The following is a 19402-nucleotide window of genomic DNA, read 5'->3' as shown; positions in this document are numbered from 1 at the left end:
AAAAAGGAATCTATTATTGTTGAAGATGTAGTTTAAATTGACATGTGTCATCAAATTTAGATTAGAGTAAACATGACAAACACATTACATCTTATATTTTTATATCCGAATCCACCAAGACTAGAACATGTGGAAAAAAAAAATCACCTAATGAACAAATTTTTACTCATTTTCTATTTGAATTTTCTCAAATTTGCCATATGTAGAATACATTTAAGAGGAAAATGGTCCCTTATGGGAATCTCTCCATTCTCAAGGCTCGAGTCTCTAGACTAATTAAGGGCGTTTGAATGTTAGTTTTCATACTCCTGGTCAAATTTTAAGAAAAAAAACAAGTTCATTTATTGGATCTTCAAATAACAACTCTATCAAACAAGGTTATGTAAATGGAGGAGAAACAGTAGGACAGATAATACAATGATCTAGTGAGGTAAAAATTGTCTTCAAAAGCTAAGGAAAAGCAACAATGGTGAAAGCTTTATATGGGTTAGAAAATGTATCAGCCTGGAAATTCATTCGATTATACACTGTTTATTCTTAAACCTTCAAAGAAGCAAGACTTAACTGGCATCTCATTGGTAAATAAAGTATCAGTGGTGGCACCAGACAATATGTGCAGTTCACCTCCTCGACATCATACATCAAGACAGATACACTCATGGAAAACGAACTAGCCTATTTACAGCTGAGTCCAATGCATCTACATTTCTCCGGATGATTTTTCTTCAAAATATCAAGGAATCACAAAGAACATAACTGCACACGCGATATATGGATTGATTCTAAGCAGTCATACTACGTCAAAGCATGGAGCAAGATGCCCATGAGCTCTGGCTCAAGGCAATACACGAAAACCTATTTATAAAAAGAAGAGCACTGCAACAAACCTGTCAGTTCACTGGCTACTTGCCAACTGCAAGGACAAGAATCAGCATTGCATCCTATTGTCAAACTTTAAAGAAAGAATCGGTGGTTGTGCATATGGAGACTTAAAGGAAAACAATGTCTAACATCAAACCACAATCACATGGAAAGGATACAGCTGTGTTGCAAGATTATCAATTCCTTTCATTTCCTCATTCAATCTGCAATGACAGAGTTAGCTCAGAAAGATTCACCAGAATAGTAGATTTTGCAAAAATTTTGGTTGTGGGGGAGAAAGAGGGATATAATTTTACTATTTGATGCAAAACTAGACCCGATTCAAAACATGCAAGTTCATTTTTAGAGGTTTGACGGATGAGTCCACCCAAACCACACGCTACCATAAAATCTAAGAAGTTATACCATCTAAACATAATAGGTACACTAACTTGGTGCTTCCTCCCAACTTCTCTTTAGGGTGAGCCTGATAGTTCCTTTTTTTCCTTCAGGAAGGTACTATAGGGACTTGAATAAAGAATACAAAAACACTACCTTAAGCAAGAGTTTATATAACGGTTTCCTTTAGTTGCTGCATCGAGTGCTGCAAGATAAACAGGCAAACATTAATACAAGTGCAGGATAAACAGGCAAACACTAATACAAGTGCAGCTCAAGTTTAGTACATTACTTAAAACATGTGAATAGGGTATTAATGAAATGGTGAATGCATTTAAGAAATAAAATGAGGACAGGAGAGATCTGGAATTATATCACATAAAACTTGTCTTTCACTTTGATAACTATTCTCCTATCGTCCTATTATAGAACACTAGTAGCACTCATCCATATCAAACATCCTATTATAATTATGATCACATCTTTATATATCAAACTTCTTTTCCTGGAGAATCGAGTCTAGATATCTGAATTTTCTGCATTTCCGCACCATAATCCTATCAAATCTCATTTCAACTTCACTCCTTATATTGGCTAAACTTGTTGTGCATATATTCTATCTTACTTACACTTATATCTTTTCTTTTTAATCAGGTAAAGTAAAATTCCATTAACAATTGCATCCAGTAGATGCTAAAAATTACAAGCTGTAGCGAAAAAGTTAGCTCCCGGAAACAATGGACCTTCTATAAACTTCCTAGGGAGCTAATAAATTCAAACGCTAAACAAAATTATTTGCACTGGTGGTGGTTACTCCAGATTTTTGAGCCACCTGTATTTCAGAATATGGGTGGGAGAGGGGCTTCCTTCAAAGAATCTGCTATTTCTTTCTAAAAACAGGCGCCAAAGAATAGAAGCTGGGAAAAGTTTGCCAAATTCCCAATTGACTTCCTTACATTCCGTTACTTCTACTTATCCTAAATCTCTTAGTGCCTGTTTGGCTTAACTTATTTTTAGCAGCTTATAAGCTGTTTCAGTGTATAAGCTGCTTTAGATAAGCTAAGTCAAACAAATTCAATTATTTTTTGGGGCTTATTTTAAGCACAAAATGACTTTAAGTTGGTCAGTCAAACACTCAAAAAAGCTGAAAGCAGCTTATAAGCAACTTATAAGCCAATCCAAACGGGCTCTTACTCTCAAGAGTAATTCTCCATAATTCAAGCCTTTGGTGGACATCCTAACTAGTTTGGCCTAGTTATAAATATGGATACAACCAAAAAAATAACTATGCAGAGAATTGGTCAAGAGAAACCAGGCGTCTTATGCATAATGCAGCTGGGGTTAGCAGAACAGAGATCAACCTCTTGCAGTCACATCTAGGTTGAAGTTTGCATTAATGATCTCTGGCAAAGCCAAGTGCCTCATTTTCTCGAAAAAGGATTACTAATGAAACAAAGAGAGAAATGGAAAAGAAGACAGGAATCTCCACTTATCCATCAATTCTTCCACTTCGCCTACAAGTAAAGCTGGTACATCAGATCCATGGTACCAACTTATGACAGTTAAAATTCAGAATAACTCTAAGAAGGCTTTTATTTTAGAATATTGTTGAGCTACACGTTTCCAAGAGAACTGATAGATAAGAGTGCATTACTATGTTGGATCTTGTGTTTATCTTACCTCAAAAAAACAATTGTTGGATCTAGTGTGAGGTTACACACTGGCATGCTTAGTCTGTTGAATTAACAATGAACGAACAACAAGCAAAATAATAGAAAAACTATAATGATGTTAAGGACTTCAACAACTAAAGATGAAGAGGTTAAAATAGATACCGCATTCTTGAACTCGTCCTGCTGCATCACCAAAGCATTTCATGTGATCAACAGAAGTACTAGTAACCTGCCAAATCATGCTATCTCCTTCAAACATGGACAGAACACACACGTGTGGAAAAAAACTTCTAATAACAAGTCAGGAATGCATGAAGTCTTCTAAATTGTAATGCTTTTCGGCACTTTGCTGTTCGTAATTACATGGCACTATGCCATCTATCCCTTAGGATTGCACTTTGCATCTAATTCCCCTAAAATTCTCACTTAGTCACTGGATAACTTTTTAGCAGAAGTCATTGAAAGATTGCCAGGTGACAGTCACATGCCACATTGAGGATAAATATCCCAATAAGATTGATACCTCAGGAAAAATCCTTACCCGATCCTTTCTTATTATAAAGTAATATTTTATTGATTTTGTGGGGGAAGAGACCTAATCATTTATACAAACAGTAATGCACACAAAAAATTAAACAAAAACAAAGACATGTCCTAATCTGTAAACTTGTATTCCACCCTTCACATGCTCTTTCCTTTCCCTCCAAAGTACCATATAAGTGCCAGCGGAGCAACATTCCTAACTCTACATCAAAGAACATGACAGTCACATGACCCGAAACCCAAGTTCAATATCCCAAGAGAAGACAGATAACAACAAATAGCTCTGGGCATAATAAACAACAAAGTACCAAACAGTTTAAACTACAGTCGAAAAGTGTCAAATGTGATGATTATAGAAGTGATAATATCAAAAAGAGTGAGAATTCAGATACAAACTCAAATGCTATGAATTGACAAACCCTTGCTATCTACCCAGATGAAAACTGATTCCAGTTTAGAAATTTTATAAGGAAAATGCACAATCAAACAGCAGGAAAAGAGCCTAGACCACCATGTAGCTCGTCAATCATCACAAGCATGCTTTTCTATCCAACTACTCATCCCACTTTACAAATTTTACAAGCATAATGTACAATCAAACAGCAGGAAAAGAGCCTAAATCACCATGCAGCTCGTTGATCGCCATAAACATGCTTTTCTATCCAACTACTGCTAATTCACTTAAATCCCAAACTAATTGAATGTAGACTATATCTATCCTCAATGTCCATTCCGCTTCATTATAAATTGTGGGTTATCTAAATCTCACATTTATGCCTCCACTGACATACAATCATCTCAAACCAAATTAAAAAAGACTTTTTTTATCAGTAACCAAATTAAAAAAAAAAAAAGACCTGTCAAACACTCAACTCTAATGCCAAGCTAGTAGATATGAAATTTTTACTTTCATAATCCATTTATTAAAGATAATTACTTTCAGATACCACTGACTACTAAGATTGCGAGGAAATGTTTGACATGAATTAAGGACAGAGAGCAGAAACCTCTGATAAAGCTGACCGAAGAGAAGCAAAAAGTGAAGTGTAGCTATGAGCGATCGCCATAGAATCTCTCTCTACAACTTCGATTGCTTTCAGAATTTCTTTGCCATTTACTGACGATGATGTTTGAGATTCCGCATTCCCGTGATCACCACATTCCCCTCTTTGTTGTTGTTGTTCTTCAGCTTCTTCTCCATCTTGTTCTGCTCTGTTATCGTCGGAATTCTGCTGATTCTTCTCTTCCTTCTCTGGAACTAGGGTTTGGTTAGATTCCATTTTCAGATCATCAATTTCGGGTCGAATTACTCCCCAAATTTCTGAAACAATTTATTGGGCTTTTGTATTCTGAAAGGGGCGCAAGGGAACAATAATGGGCCTCAACTTCAGCCCAGGACCTGAGTAAATGTAGAGCTCATGGTCCACTTATCGGTGAATTGAATGAATAAGCGAATGAAATCAAGAAATAATTCAACTAACAGTTTGAACCAAGAATAAGAAATGGAAGAACGAAAGTCGTATGAGTTCACAAGAACACTGTGGCTAAAATGTTTAAAAAAGATATATTGAAGTAGTTTTGATTTCAATACTTCGATCCAAAGTTCTTAGTTACTTCGACTAGATGAGTCCTAGCGAGGGAATAATTAAGTAATAATTTATTGGTTGACTGTATATTAATCATTATTTTATTTGGTATGAAGAACTTATCATGAATCCACTGATTTCTACCGTCAGATTCAGAATTCCCAATATCTTGGTCTTTACCTTCGCTTTGAGGGACAAGCACATGAAATGTGACGACCTATGAGAGAAGGGTTTTTAGAAAAGAAAGTGTCCTAATCCGGCAAACAAAGCAAAAACAACGGCTCCTATTGTTGCTGGATTGACATCTTTAAAAAATACTATATCCGTTTCAATTTGTTTGTCCTGTTTGACTTGACATTGAGATAGATAAAATAGAGAAGACTTTTGAATCTCATAGTCTTAAATTAAAGATATGCCAAATATATCAAAATGTCATTTAAGTTTATTGTATCAAACATGTCATACAAATAATTGAAATTACAGAGCTGTCAAAAAAAACATTCTTTTGAAACAAACTAAAAAAAGAATAGGATAAACAAATTAAAACGGAGAGGATAACTATTTATAACAAAATTTTATCATTTGTTTTTGTAAATGAAGTATTTCCATTTTTCTTAAAGAGCATAAAATTGTAGATATTCTTTGCTTTGGTGGATGGAATGGAACAAAAGCCAGAAATTGGAAAAGAAACAAATAAATTAGGTGGCAAATATTGTAAAGCCCATAGGGTATGCACGTTTTAGTTATCGTGACTGCAACTTCTTAATATTAATATTTTCTTTTAAAAAAATTAATATTGAAGGAGTAATTTTTATTATTATTTTATTATAACTTAAAAATAAGATATAAGGGGGGGTGAACCCACTCCCAATATGTACTGCCACGTGTAATACTCTGAAAATGTTTTTTTTTGTTAACAAAAAAAACATAAACTAATAAAATAGTATAAGGCGGGAATACAATTCCAAAACATAATGTGGACCACACGTATTTTCAATTTTGAACTTTTGAAAAGGAAAGATATAAATAAAGTAAAATACAAAAATTACGCAATCTAGAAAAAGAGAATCCAGCAAATTTTGACAGTAATTTTTTTTTTTTGGGTGGGGGTGTGGGGTAGGGAGTGGGCATGGCACGGTATTAAAAAGTCCGATTCATCAATTTTGGTCTATGAGTTTTAAAAATAGTATATCATTACCGTATAAATTAATTTGGTATGATTTGATATTTTAATATTTGATTTTGATATTTTATGGTACGATAAATCGGTTATTATATTTTGATCAACTTCAACTTACATATATTCGTATAATAAAGAATAATATTTTTGATTTTTTAAGAAACGTCTCAAAAATGGAAGAAAAATTACCATATCAAACTTTTTAAGAATGCATACCAGATATCAAATATTCAAACTGCCGTGTTAAATTTTTTTGATTTCGATATGGTATTCAGTATCTATCATATCATGCCCACCCCTACGGTGTGATATGGTAAAGAAGAAAAAAATTCTAATTTTATTATAATGATTGAGTGGTAACTAATCATTTTATTCTTAATCAAAATTTTGAGTTCGAACTCACCTTCGACGGGGATAGCATTACCTCAAGGTAGAGTTTTTAGTGCGAATATAAATTAATTGGATCTCAAAGTGAGTAATTACGAAAGATGAAAAATAAAAAAAAAATTCTAGCATAGAATTTAAATTTATTATTTGAAGATAAAGATTTTTTTATCGATGAGCATCAAATATGCACAATTTATTAATTTATTTATAAGTTTTAAAATTAAATTATATAATAATTGAGTCTGACTCAAGTAAAACAATAATATACACAAGATTTTAACACATAATGTGCTACAAATATTGTGTATGCCCAATAATTCTTAAGTAGAGGATTAATTGACGAAAATACTCTATATATATTTTTGAGATAAATATTAATAACTTTGATAAACAATTGAGAGCAACTGATCAACTCATCATACGTATGACATGCAATTACATGTCTTAATCTTTAATTTATACATAAAAAAAAAGAAGAAAAGCATATAAGATGAAAAAGAAATATATAATTAAAAAAGAAAAGAAAAGAAAATATCATGAAATATCAAGTAAGCAAATAAAAAAATTAAAGTAAACAATAAGAAAAACTCCATTATAATTTATTTTTTTTGTTAAAAATTATTTTATATCAAAAATTAGATTATTATTTTTTGTTTAATTGTTTGAAATTCCCAAAATAGTAAACTAAAACCTGAAATTCAAAGACCAAACCCAAAAGAATTCCTAAGAAATAGGGGCACTTTGAAATGTCATCATCGTCGCTTTGCTTCTAAAAAAAAACCGGTATTTCAAGAACAAGCAAAACCAAAAAAAGGCTTCAAATATCACAGATTCAATCTCTACTTTACAAAACCAAGTGAAATGATTCAGCAATTTCTCGATCCAGTCGTTTAATTAGCTTCAAATTTCCAAGATCTCTTATAGTTCAGCTCATTCTGGTTTGTAACTTACCAACATTATCAACTTTTTTTTTGGTAATTTGTTTCTTTTTAAGGGTTTTACTTGATGTGGGGTTTGTTCGAAATGTGTTCTTTTTTATTTTTGGGTTGTTGACCCATTTGGGTTTTTTGATTTTTGGTGTTTTTTGGTTGTGAAGTTGTTAAAGTTTCTTGCTTTTTCATATTTTGGGTGGAATAATGTACTTGGAATTTTTCTTAAAGGGGGAAAATGGGAAAATGGGTGTTGATTGTTTCAGCATTGTTGTGTAGTGTGTGTGTGTGTGTGAGGGAGTGAGGTTTCTTGATTAGGGATATCAAGTTTTGTTCTTTAACCAAAAATCTTGTTTGTTTTAGTTAAATCTGGCTGAGTCTGTTTCCTGTTTGTATGTAGCTGTTCATTCTATCTCAATGTGTTTTGGGTCTTAAAGTTTCTTCCTTTTTCATATTTTGGGTGGAATAGTGTACTTGAAATTTTCATAAAGGGGGAAATGGGAAAATGGGTGTTGATTGTTTCAGTATTGCTGTGCAGTGTGTGCGTGAGGGAGTGAGGTTTCTTGATTAGGGGTATCAAGTTTTGTTCTTTAACCAAAAATCTTCCTTGTTTTAGTTAAATCTGTTCTTATGGAGCTGCCCATTCTAGCTTAGTGTTTATTTTGGGTGTAATGGTTGAGTAGTATTCTTCTTTTAATTTTTCCTTATCCTTAAAACGGGTTCATATAGCGCGATATGGATATTGAGGATTATAGCTGACCCCGACTAGTTTGGGACTAAGTCCAGTAATTGTTGTTACTTCTTTAACGCAAGGATAAATATAATATTGGAAGATGTTTCGTTGAAGTTGTTTTCTACCACTCGGTTATGGAGAATATTTACTAAAGAAATCTAGTTGATTGAACTTTAGATTAGCTCCCGCAATAGTTGGGAATGATATGAAGGCTAACTTTTACTAGGAGTGCATGTTTTGTGAGCTTTGTTGGTTTGAATCCAACATTTCAAGTAGAAGATTTCTATAAAATAATTTAATCAGTCTAGTTACACCTTCTTTAGCAAATAACCTGTTCATTTAACTAAAAGAATGTACATGACATGAGATAGTATCATATTCCTGTAATAGGTTTTATGGGGTTTAATCCACATTAAACTTCTCTCCATATAAGAAATTCTAAGATGGCAATGATGTACTGTTTTTCTTAGATTTCAATTTGACATTACGTACAAGAGCACAAGTATCATAAATGTTTTGATTGTGGATCCAAGATGGGTTTTTCAAACTATAACCCACATTGATAGAATTTGCAGCTTCACTACAATAACAATAAGAACTTCTTTCTGGGAGTACAATAACCAAAAGAACTTTTTCTTGGGGAAAGTTTATAACCATAAGAATTTCTTTCCTTATTAGTGATGAATTGTCTATCTACTTATGTGATTGATTTTGAGATCCTTGACAGTTGACATCCATAGTTCTTGATCCTTTAAAAAGAGAAGAGCGTAAGATTCTTATGAAGATAGATAGACACTCACGAAGAAAGAAATTTGACATCTGATAGTGCTCATAATTCATTGTTAATCTTAATCCAAGACAAAAGATTTCCTGTCCAGATGGAAAATATCAGACAATTGAACAAAGGAATCTGTTCTAATAGAATGATATGTATAATCACACAGTTCCACGTGCAAAGCATTGTTTGGTCATATCTATGTCAGTGGAAGTCAAATAAAGATATGCATGTGTTGTTTTTATTTGACTAAAATAACATTTGTCTAATCTCATTGTAGTTGTGTACTGTCATTTCTATTTGCCTTTTGTTGCTTTTGGCTGAAGAATAGGCTTTGATGTAATCATGCTAGTATAGTTCGTTCTGGTAGTTTGATCATCTCTTTTTCAATTACCTAAAATTGAACTGACTTATATAGTAACATATTCTTGTTTGTGTACTAGCAGTGCTCTCCGTAGTAATCCTGCAAAAGCATATATCAAGGTTATCATGAATCAAGAAGCTGCAACTGAAAATGGAGACACATCTAGTTTAAACGAAATTCTTAACGTCAAAGGGACTGCTGAAGGTACACCATTCAATATCTTTCAGTATCTCAAATTTTTGGTATTCTCAGTCCTTTCCCTGTGTAATCCAACTATTGGAAAATTGCTTTACTCTATTTTAACAATGTAACATAGAATTTGCCCATTGGGCAAATTTAAAGCTAAGTTCCAGAAGATTTATATTGTTCCTTCTGCTCCTGTTTCCGTTTTTCCTTTTCTCTTCCTTCCTTTATTATCTCTTTAGTTAGTTGGCTGAACACTGGAAATGTTAAAAACAAGCTGTAATAGTTTTACATCATAGCATCCCTTACTTAAGGATCTCAAATTCGGTCTAGTTTACCTATTTAGGTTTTGTTTGAGCCCTTTTCCCAACTTTATAGCTGGTGTCTGTCAAATCTTCAAACAGTTATCATGGACGAAATTTGAAGTCTATTTTGGCATTTCTGATTTCTTTAGTTCCTTTCATTAGACAGTTTCACCCTCTTATATCTTTTCATTACTAACCATTATTTTGTCCCGTCACACCTTTGCCAGGCCGTCAAAAACAACTCCATCACTTAGTACTGCACTTTACCAAATAAAGAACTTTCATTACAACCAGATTGAAATCCATTACCTTTACCCCGAAATTTAAGGCCCAGTACTCTGGTTCTTCACCACATCCAACTATCTTTGAACAACTTCTCTTTGTGTGGAAGTTTGCATAAAATAGTGCATCAGATTTTTTTTTGTGTTGTATCATGTATGGATTCTTTCCCTCTTATCTGTGTCAGATGTACCAATTTCATGTAATATTCTTAGAGCATTAGTCATTAGTGGTGATCTTTCCACGGTAGATTTACTTCTCTCACTTACTTAGAGCTTTAATTTTCAGATAATCTTGCTGCGAGTAAATTGTTTGATGGAATGCAATCTAAGCACGGTTTGGCTGATATTCCAGCTGCTAAAATCTCAGAATTGATGAAACTTAACAGCTTAGAGGTAAAGCTGGAATGGGTCTTCAGCTTGGAGTTAACTCGTTACTTTCTTTTATACTGTTTGTGCTGGCTTCAGATTTCCTTAGTTGAACTGACTTTTATCTTCAGAGTGCCTCCACTCATTCACTTTTCAGTGTTGTGAGTAATATTTTGGATAACAGCATTGAGAGAAAGAATGGGGATATACCTCAGGTATGTCAGATAAACTGAAAAGGGTGACAGGAAACTGAACAAATTCATTTCTGCTGGATCCCATTTGATACTTAATATACTTACTGATATCCTTTTACTACTTGTTAAGTGTGTGGCCTCCCTGGTGAAGTTAGTAGTACAAGAGATTGAAGAACGAGTTTCAAAACAAGCTGATAATTTGAGAAAGGTACAAGTGTTCCAATTATCAGTACTGATTTATGAACTTCATGCAAAGGGCTTACAAATTGCGGATCTCTGGGGGTATTGCAGCAAAATGGTTTGTACAAGTCACGCGAGGAGAGATATCAATCAAGAGTTAAAGCACTCGAAACCCTTGCACTGGGGACCACTGAGGAACATGAGGTACTATAAGTGTCACTATTGATAAGAAGATGTTTCTTTCTTCTTCTTTTTTCTATCTATTCTTTTGTTGAAATCTTATTTCATACAATCTTCCAGGTTATCATGAAGAAGCTTCAACAGATAAAGGTGTGTATATTAGATTTATCAAGAAGTTACTAATTTCTGACTTGAAACAGCATGCTTTTTTCCCTCATTACGAATTTCAGGTGCTGAATATATCAAATGTTCTTACTGAATATGTACTATGAGTCTATTCCATACTAAGTCTGTGGAAACACTGGCAATATTGAAAGTTTTGTTGGGGTTTTGCAATGTTTTATTCTCCTGTATTACTTTTGGCACTAAAAACTACCTTAGTGATGTGTTAGTACAATAGTCTTTCTTGTCTTCCAATGAGTTGGAACGTTAGATATGCCTGCTTTTAAGGTTAATGTGTCTTCATTATTTCTTAAATCCCCCCCTTCTTCCTTAGCTAATACTCATAGATCCAAAAAGTACCTATATGTGAATGTCAGAATTTTGATGGAGAAGCACTACAAAATGCCATAAACATTCATATGCCATAAATATTAAGGACCTTCTAGGCCAGATTCCGAACAAGTGTGTTAATGCAAGGAGAAGATTATAGGGTTAGACCATTATACACTGTGTTTCAAAGCTGAAAACAATAGCTTTCTTGGTTATTTAAAAATATTATAATATTAATATATCACTTATACACACACAACATATACACACACATATAATTTAGACAATTGCTAATCCTTAAACTAATACTCCCTTTGTTACATTTTATATGACATTCTTTCCTTTTTAGTCTTATCCAAAATGGATGACACCTTCCTATATTTGAAAATAATTGAGTGTAAACTTTCCATTTTAATCTTAATGACATGTTTCTATAGCCACAAAAATGGTAATGGTATCACAAATTCCAATAGTTTCCATTTCTTTCTTAAACTTTGTGCCCAGACAAACACCACCAAATAAAATGAAACGAAGGGAGTAATTGAGAATATACGAGGATTCCGTTGAAGTCATGTTAATACTCTCAAATTTGAAATGAATTATTTAAACTCGTTTATATTCTCTGGTGATGAAGATAGGCTAGATGGACCACTCACACTCAATTTGCCAAAGTTCTCTTGATTCTCTTTTATTGATCACTTAGAGAGTCTCTACTGTTTCAGTTATTCCTTGCATATGAATTTGGTCCATTGATTTCACAAGATTCTGGAATAAATTATATGCATGATCAAATTATAGAAAACCTAGTTGAATTATCATGCTACCAAAGTTCTTGATCAAATCAATTTGCCAAACTGTGCCTATCAAACAAACCCAATGTGTGATTACTAGTACTATTAGTTTCAAGTTATAATGATTTTGGTGAACATTCAATGAATGTCTAAAGGAAATAAACCCAAACATCAGATCAAACTTAGAGGCTCAAACTTTGTCATTCTCTTTGGGATGGGGGATTAATTCACCGATGCATTATATGGTAGAACTTTTCTCCCTTGTTTCACTTGTTTATTTTGCTGTGAAAGTTAATTAGCATGCCTGATACAGCAATATGTTGAATTGACAATGTAACAATGTTGCTTATATGTTTTTTTGTTATGTGGTTCTATTTTAATGTACATGCAGTCCAACTAACTTCTCTTTTATAGATAGAGAAGGCCAAAATGGAAGAGAAAGAAAAACTTCAAGAACAAGATTTAATCAGGTTAATGGAAGATAATGATCACTATAAGATGCAAATATCCTCATTGGAAGCTGAGCTTAAATCATCCAAACACGCACATGAAAAAGATCGGTTACAACTGGAAGCACAACTGAAGCAAACTCGAGTTGAGTTAGAGAACAAGATACTGGAACTTCAACGTCTTCTGAGTGAATCAACGAAGAAAGTACAAGAACTTGAGGCATTTTCAGAATCCAAGTTGGTGAAATTGAAAAGGAGAGAACTTGGTTACAAGCACTTCATAGACTCTCATTTTGGATCTCTGCAGGTTTGCATCTGAGTTTGCTCTTAACAGCTTATACTAAAAGTTATTAGGAATATGACATTCTGAAATAACTCAGGAATTGAGGACATCATCTGAGTCTATAAGGCAGGAGGTGATGAGGACCAAGGAGATTTACGTCGAGGAACTTAACCACTTTGGTCAGGACGAAAGCTTAATGCTATGATTACATTTGTACTTCTTCATCTGGAAATCTAATCTCTATTCATGTATTCTTGATTAACAGGGTTCAATCTTAAGGGGTTGGTTGATGCTGCTCAGAATTATCACACAGTTCTTGAAGAAAATAGGAAGTTGTACAATGAAGTTCAAGATTTGAAAGGTTAGTCAAATGGAATGTGAAGAACTTAGTTATTTAAGTGCAGCATGGTGTTTCCCTAACATAATGTCATTTGTGATAGGTAACATTAGAGTTTACTGTAGGATAAGGCCATTCCTTCCTGGTCAAAGCCAAAAATTGACAACCATAGAGTACATTGGTGAGAATGGTGAACTGGTTGTTACTAATCCTTCAAAACTGGGGAAAGATAGTCATCGTCTTTTCAAATTCAACAAGGTCTTTGCACCTGCAGTTACTCAAGGTTTGATGATTTTGTTTATCTGCTTGATATTTAGATTAAGTACCTAATATAGAAACATCCTTTACTTTCATCTTGAAGGAGAATAAAAGAAAGACATTACCTTTTTACAATGTTTGCCGTTTTCTAACTCTAGCATATTTCAGAGGAGGTGTTTCGAGACACTCAGCCATTAATCAGGTCTGTTTTGGATGGGTACAATGTCTGCATCTTTGCTTATGGTCAGACTGGTTCCGGTAAAACATATACCATGGTATGCCCATCTTTAGAAAATTTGTTTAATAGATACCAATGGTTATTCACTTCTACTTATCCTAGTCCATTTTAATTGCCTTCAGAGTGGGCCCAGCATGTCATCGGTGGAGAATTGGGGGGTCAACTACCGAGCTCTGAATGATCTATTCAACATCTCCCAGAGTAGGAAAAGTTCCATCGCATATGAAGTTGGTGTTCAAATGGTTGAGATATACAATGAGCAAGTGCGTGACTTACTCTGCAGTGATACTTCTCAGAAACGATATCCTTGTTAAGAAAATCTATTTGTGTTTTTGATGCATTGGCTGTTTACATTTTCTTTGTTCATGTTATACACATTTATTTCCTTGAATCACTATTGCTATATTTTTAAGTTTTCATTTACAATAGTTAGTGGAGATGTCAGAAATGTGTATACCATATATTTTCTGATGTTTTCTTTAACTTGCGCACACTTGGGATTTGGAGTACTACTCAACCCAATGGATTAGCTGTCCCTGATGCTAGCATGCATCCAGTCAAGTCAACCGCAAATGTCTTAGAATTAATGAATATTGGCCTAATGAATAGAGCTGTTGGCGCTACTGCTTTAAATGAAAGAAGCAGTCGGTCACATAGGTCTTCTCTTATACTAACACTTTTTATCTCAATTCTGAACTTTTTTTCTGTTTGTACATCATGTTTATTTGACTCATTATAATGCAGTATCCTCACCGTTCACGTACGTGGTATAGACTTGGAAACAAATGATATTCTACGAGGTTGCCTACATTTGGTAGATTTGGCTGGCAGTGAAAGAGTAGATCGCTCTGAAGCCACAGGGGATCGTTTACGAGAAGCACAACATATAAACAAATCATTATCTGCTCTTGGGGATGTGATATTTGCATTGGCACAAAAAAGTTCTCATGTGCCATATAGAAATAGCAAACTAACACAAGTTCTTCAAAGCTCCCTTGGTAGTTAAATACCTTTTTTGTGTTCATTCAAATTTAAATATATTGTTTTACTCTGTAAATGAGTTTTACTTCTCTTTTTGCTATTAAGCCTTTATTTACTTTATTTTTGCTCATGTTACAGGAGGCCAGGCAAAGACACTTATGTTTGTGCAGCTCAATCCTGACGTAGAATCCTACTCAGAAACCATTAGCACCCTGAAGTTTGCTGAGAGGGTGTCTGGAGTGGAGTTGGGTGCAGCACGGAATAACAAAGAGGGTCGGGGTGTTAAAGAGCTTATGGATCAGGTACCTCACGGCATGTTCTAATAAAATATCAATAGCTTAGTAGATAATGTCATTCTAGTTGCGTTACTTTTCCTCATTGCCTGCATCTACAGTTTGTACTGTATACTTATTTTTTTGTGAATCCGACATCACACTTGTGCATCTATGATTAAGACCCATTTCAATACTATCTTGTACATTTAGCTATTCTCTAGAGTACACTAGATTTTTGAGAAAGAGAGTGCACTAGATTTATGATGCTTGCAATATTGCCATGTCCTTTGTTATGGTCATGTACAAAGTATTGCTGGTAAATTTTCAGGTAGCTAATTTAAAGGACACAATTGCCAAGAAGGATGAAGAAATTGGGCGGCTGCGGGTTCCCAGAACCAGTGGCAATGGTGAGAGGCGTAGTGTGAGCTCAACCAGGCATAGCTCTGCCTCTCCAAGAAGGCATTCTTTAGGCGGCCCACGAACAAGCCGAGTTTCTGGAGAGAAAAGCTCAATACCTACTCAGAAAGCTGCTTCTGATGTGGACAATAGTTCAGAATACAGCGACAGACAATCTGACACTGGTTCTCAGCAATCAATGGACGACTTTAGGCATCACAGAGATTTCTTTAGACAATCCAGGCTTGCTGTAGTAGATGCTGGTCTAAGTCTGGGTGAGGACACTGATTCAAGGGCTACTGTGAGAGGAGGTCAAAATCCTAATGAAGACGTGGTGCTCATCGGGTTTGATGATGCAGATTCTGAAGAGAGATTAAGTGACATATCCGATGGTGTACTTTCAATGGGAACTGAGACTGATGGTTCAATCAATAGTATTGTAGAATACACTCTTTTCCCAGAAACTACAAAGCCACCTTCAGAGACCCCTGAGAAGTGAGTATTCTACAAATATATGTATATTATGACATCTCTGATTGTCTTTTTGTCCGGTCTTGCCTTACAATTGGATAACCTTTTTCTTGAATGTTGATTCACTCGTGGAATCTCTAATTCCCATTTCCCCGTGATGACCTCAGGTTGATATATCAGCATATCTTGTATCTTTGTGTTGAAAGTTTCTTTACCTGCCTTTTTGTTAACGTTTTTCCTTTTCTCATTTCTTGATCCATATTTTGTCTTCACAGAAAATCAACCTCAGGTTGCATTCTGAATGAGCATTGCTTATAGTTTGAAGTCACAATTCCTCGTTTCCAGTTTAAATATACTTCATGACTATTAGATCAAATCTCTTCTTTAGTACAGTATTTTTTTGAAGATAGTTTATAGTTATTTGGGAAAAGCAGAAGGCGATGTTTTCCTGTTGAACTCGTTGTTAAAGACAACCAAGGAACTCATCAAATTTAAAAGAACTTACATATTCTCTTTACTGGTGAATGATTCAGGCCCTCTATACCTGCTAAATTTCCACGACCCACGCAAAAGACTGTGCAAACAGGATCTTCTCGGATGTCATCATTGAAGAAGAGCACGCCTAAATTCCCGAGTATGTGATTCTCATATGTTCTTGGTTTTCGCCTTTATTTTCCTTCTTGTTAATGCTCTCCAAATTAGAGAAGAGAAATGTCAATAAGAGATGACTATTTCCTTCTTTCTAAATCATTCCAACTTTTTCTTTTTCCTTTTTATGCTTCTCAGGTTCTAAAAAACCACCTTCTGGAAACACTTCTGCAGTTAGGTCTTCCAAAAGATGGCAATAGTACAGAAGAAAAATCATGGGAGAGGACACTTGTGATCCTTCTTTGTAGAGTAGACTGTAGACATGGTTATTGTGTCGTCTTTCATTGTTGTGGAAGATATGCAGGAACTTCAGCTTGTAGCAAGCTGCACTGATAGGTGAATTTCTTTAGGAGTATTTGCTCCCCGCCTCCCCTACTCGAAGTGAAGGAGGAAAGGAGGGCGGCATGGGGTTTGACATTGTGTAGTGTGTACATGTAGTTCTATTCAAGAACTTTCTGATGCATCTTTAGGCTATGAAATAGTGTTGACTGGTAACTTATGTTTGATTATGATGCTTATTGTGAAAGGAAGATCATGTTTGATTCTGATTATTGTTTGAACACTTGCTAAAGCAGGGAAGGCAATCCACATCGATGTAATGAAAGTAAGTGAAGGACCCACGACAATGACAGAACGTCCTAAAAAATTCACTCATATCAAGGTAACTGTCTCTGTTAAAGGACAGGTGATCCTCCTTATGCCTTGCCTTAGTACTTGTGCTAGTGAGAAGTAGCAGGTATCAAAAAAACAGCTAACCCAGAAACCGCTCTTATTAAAAATAAATTTATTGAATTTTGTGACCATCTCATTAATTTAATTTAGTGAATATTTTCCACCGCATCAAAATAATTCGATCGTGACACGCTGGAGAGAAGTTATTGTGCAAATTGAAAAGTTAAATTACTTTACTTGATATACTCAATTAGATATAAAAAAAGGTTATTATTTTTCAAATATCTATATTAATTATAAAACATGTTCAAAATTGACTCAGTCGAAAGAAATTTGAAAGTAAGTAAAATTTTATTTAAGATTGACAATATCTTTAAAAAACGATCAATTTAAGGAATTGACTCTAAATTAATCAGTGTTACTGCTTAATTTGAAATCAAATGGACTTTAGATTCATATTGTTTTTATAGCAAACAAGTCTGGGTGGTGTAGTCGGTTATCACGCTAGTCTCACACACGAGAGGTCCCCCTTTCGAACCCAGGCTCAGACAATATTTTTCCTGTTCGATAAACGTGTTATTTTAGTTTTCGATCATAATCACAACTAATATCGAAAGCTCTTACTAAGATGAGAAATTCCGCGATAAAATCTCCTTAAACTTTCAAGTACAAAGGAGGAAATATGAACATATCATAAGCTTATAACATTCTTATTCTATACATAAGGTGGTTCATTAATACCTTCTTTTTCTTGCCTTTCTATGTTCTTACAAATCTCCAATCCCTTTGTTTCTGGCAGAAAAATGGCCAAACATCCTGTAATTGATGTCATAATTCCAAGAACCATGTAAGGTAAAATCTTGTATTTACTATCTCCTCCTGCATCAACCAAAACCGGACTCACCACGCCTCCGAGCACCACAGCCTGCCAGACAATTGACACTGTTGCATTCCTTATGCTAGTAGGGAACAACTCTGAAGTATATATCAGCAACAGATCAAATGCAGTACAAGCACTGAAAAATGAAGTTAACTCCAATACTAGCTGTAAAACCTTCCGTTTATTTGCCATCATGCATAACAATGCCACAAACACCAGATAAAATACCTAGTCCAACTAGTGTGCTTCTTCTCTTGCATTTTTCTACCAAGAAAAAGACTATTAAGAATGATGGTAACTCTAGTAACGCGTTAAGCCCTGTACTCAAGTAGAGATTTAAGCTAAAATTGCCATTTCCAAGTCCTAATGGCATGCCATAGTACATCAATCCAATGCCAAAACCAACTGCCAGAGCTAGTGATAACTGTCCAAGAATCCATTTTTTCTTCAACAAAATCTTGATCAGAGGTGGATCAGAACCATTGGTGGTAAAATTCAACTTCTTGTGATCAAGATTCAAACTTTGGTTCTTGAAATGAGATGCAATGAATGTGTTGAGGATTGCAGAAGCCTCTCTAACTTTCACTTTTGAAAGAAGCCATCCTGGTGACTCATAAACACAAGATTGCAGCAACATACAATAAACTATACAGATAGAGAAGTCCAAAGATAAAGTACCCTCCATGAGTAATTCCTACTAAAATAAGCCAAACATGGTAATGACAGAAATCCAAGTGTAGACATAAAGAATCCTATAGTTCCAACTTTTCCTTGATATTGTTTTCCAACACTCTCAGAACACAACACAAGAACAGAAGATCCAATCGCAGCGCGACCATATCCACTTAGAAATCTTAAGGCAGAGTACATCCAAATATTGTTAGAAAAAGCAATGAAGATTGAAGCCATAGACATGATCAAACACCCAAAAAAAAACATAGTCTTTTGACCAATCGTATCACCTAAAAGACCAAGAATAAGGCCACCAAGCAAGCATCCCATGAAAAAAGATGAAGCAGGAAGGCCTTGTAGTATAGGAGTATTATCAGAACAATGAAGTGACCATTCCAGACACAATGGATGTGTAAATAGGCTTATCCCAATTTCATTCT

The 19402-nt window shown here is 34.6% G+C and overlaps 3 protein-coding genes across 3 annotated transcripts; 1 reads left to right on the top strand and 2 right to left on the bottom strand.

The window, feature by feature from the left end:
- Window positions 1-451: 451 nt before the first annotated feature.
- On the bottom strand, window positions 452-4837 carry LOC129890057 (uncharacterized). The gene is made up of 5 exons (XM_055965570.1): window positions 4484-4837; window positions 3096-3162; window positions 1417-1465; window positions 1041-1085; window positions 452-723 (listed from the first exon to the last, which is right to left on the bottom strand). Exons 1-5 carry the CDS (start codon window positions 4754-4756, stop codon window positions 657-659), a joined length of 501 nt encoding a protein of 166 aa, XP_055821545.1. The 5' UTR covers window positions 4757-4837; the 3' UTR covers window positions 452-656.
- Window positions 4838-7349: 2512 nt separating this feature from the next.
- On the top strand, window positions 7350-17286 carry LOC129890058 (kinesin-like protein KIN-14J). The gene is made up of 19 exons (XM_055965571.1): window positions 7350-7567; window positions 9513-9634; window positions 10486-10592; window positions 10697-10780; window positions 10890-10967; window positions 11051-11143; window positions 11240-11269; window positions 12817-13158; window positions 13232-13313; window positions 13400-13495; window positions 13575-13754; window positions 13898-14004; window positions 14090-14268; window positions 14460-14624; window positions 14712-14965; window positions 15087-15250; window positions 15552-16114; window positions 16624-16724; window positions 16877-17286. The coding sequence occupies exons 2-19, from the start codon at window positions 9556-9558 to the stop codon at window positions 16936-16938; spliced, it is 2766 nt and encodes a 921-aa protein (XP_055821546.1). The 5' UTR covers window positions 7350-7567; window positions 9513-9555; the 3' UTR covers window positions 16939-17286.
- An 839-nt stretch (window positions 17287-18125) lies between these two features.
- Window positions 18126-18975, bottom strand: LOC129890798 (organic cation/carnitine transporter 3-like). The gene is made up of 2 exons (XM_055966277.1): window positions 18480-18975; window positions 18126-18385 (listed from the first exon to the last, which is right to left on the bottom strand). The coding sequence occupies exons 1-2, from the start codon at window positions 18973-18975 to the stop codon at window positions 18126-18128; spliced, it is 756 nt and encodes a 251-aa protein (XP_055822252.1).
- Between the last annotated feature and the right edge of the window lie 427 nt (window positions 18976-19402).

This window comes from Solanum dulcamara, chromosome 5 (assembly GCF_947179165.1).
Source record: "Solanum dulcamara chromosome 5, daSolDulc1.2, whole genome shotgun sequence".
In the NCBI taxonomy this organism is placed as follows: domain Eukaryota; kingdom Viridiplantae; phylum Streptophyta; class Magnoliopsida; order Solanales; family Solanaceae; genus Solanum; species Solanum dulcamara.
This window is presented reverse-complemented; position numbering and strand designations above follow the sequence as displayed.

What these genes read in the sequence shown, in the direction of transcription:
- LOC129890057 (XM_055965570.1), bottom strand. Translation starts at nt 4,756, where the DNA reads ATGGAATCTAACCAAACCCTAGTTCCAGAGAAGGAAGAGAAGAATCAG. An exon ending in TTCGGTCAGCTTTATCAGAG is followed by an intron (nt 3,163 to 4,483) that starts GTTTCTGCTCTC and finishes ATGATTTGGCAG; the next exon opens with GTTACTAGTACTTCTGTTGA. An exon ending in AGGACGAGTTCAAGAATGCG is followed by an intron (nt 1,466 to 3,095) that starts GTATCTATTTTA and finishes TTTATCTTGCAG; the next exon opens with CACTCGATGCAGCAACTAAA.
- LOC129890058 (XM_055965571.1), top strand. Translation starts at nt 9,556, where the DNA reads ATGAATCAAGAAGCTGCAACTGAAAATGGAGACACATCTAGTTTAAAC. An exon ending in AGTGATACTTCTCAGAAACG is followed by an intron (nt 14,269 to 14,459) that starts ATATCCTTGTTA and finishes TAACTTGCGCAC; the next exon opens with ACTTGGGATTTGGAGTACTA. An exon ending in TTAAAGAGCTTATGGATCAG is followed by an intron (nt 15,251 to 15,551) that starts GTACCTCACGGC and finishes GTAAATTTTCAG; the next exon opens with GTAGCTAATTTAAAGGACAC.
- LOC129890798 (XM_055966277.1), bottom strand. Translation starts at nt 18,975, where the DNA reads ATGGAGGGTACTTTATCTTTGGACTTCTCTATCTGTATAGTTTATTGT. An exon ending in TGGCATTGTTATGCATGATG is followed by an intron (nt 18,386 to 18,479) that starts GCAAATAAACGG and finishes TATATACTTCAG; the next exon opens with AGTTGTTCCCTACTAGCATA.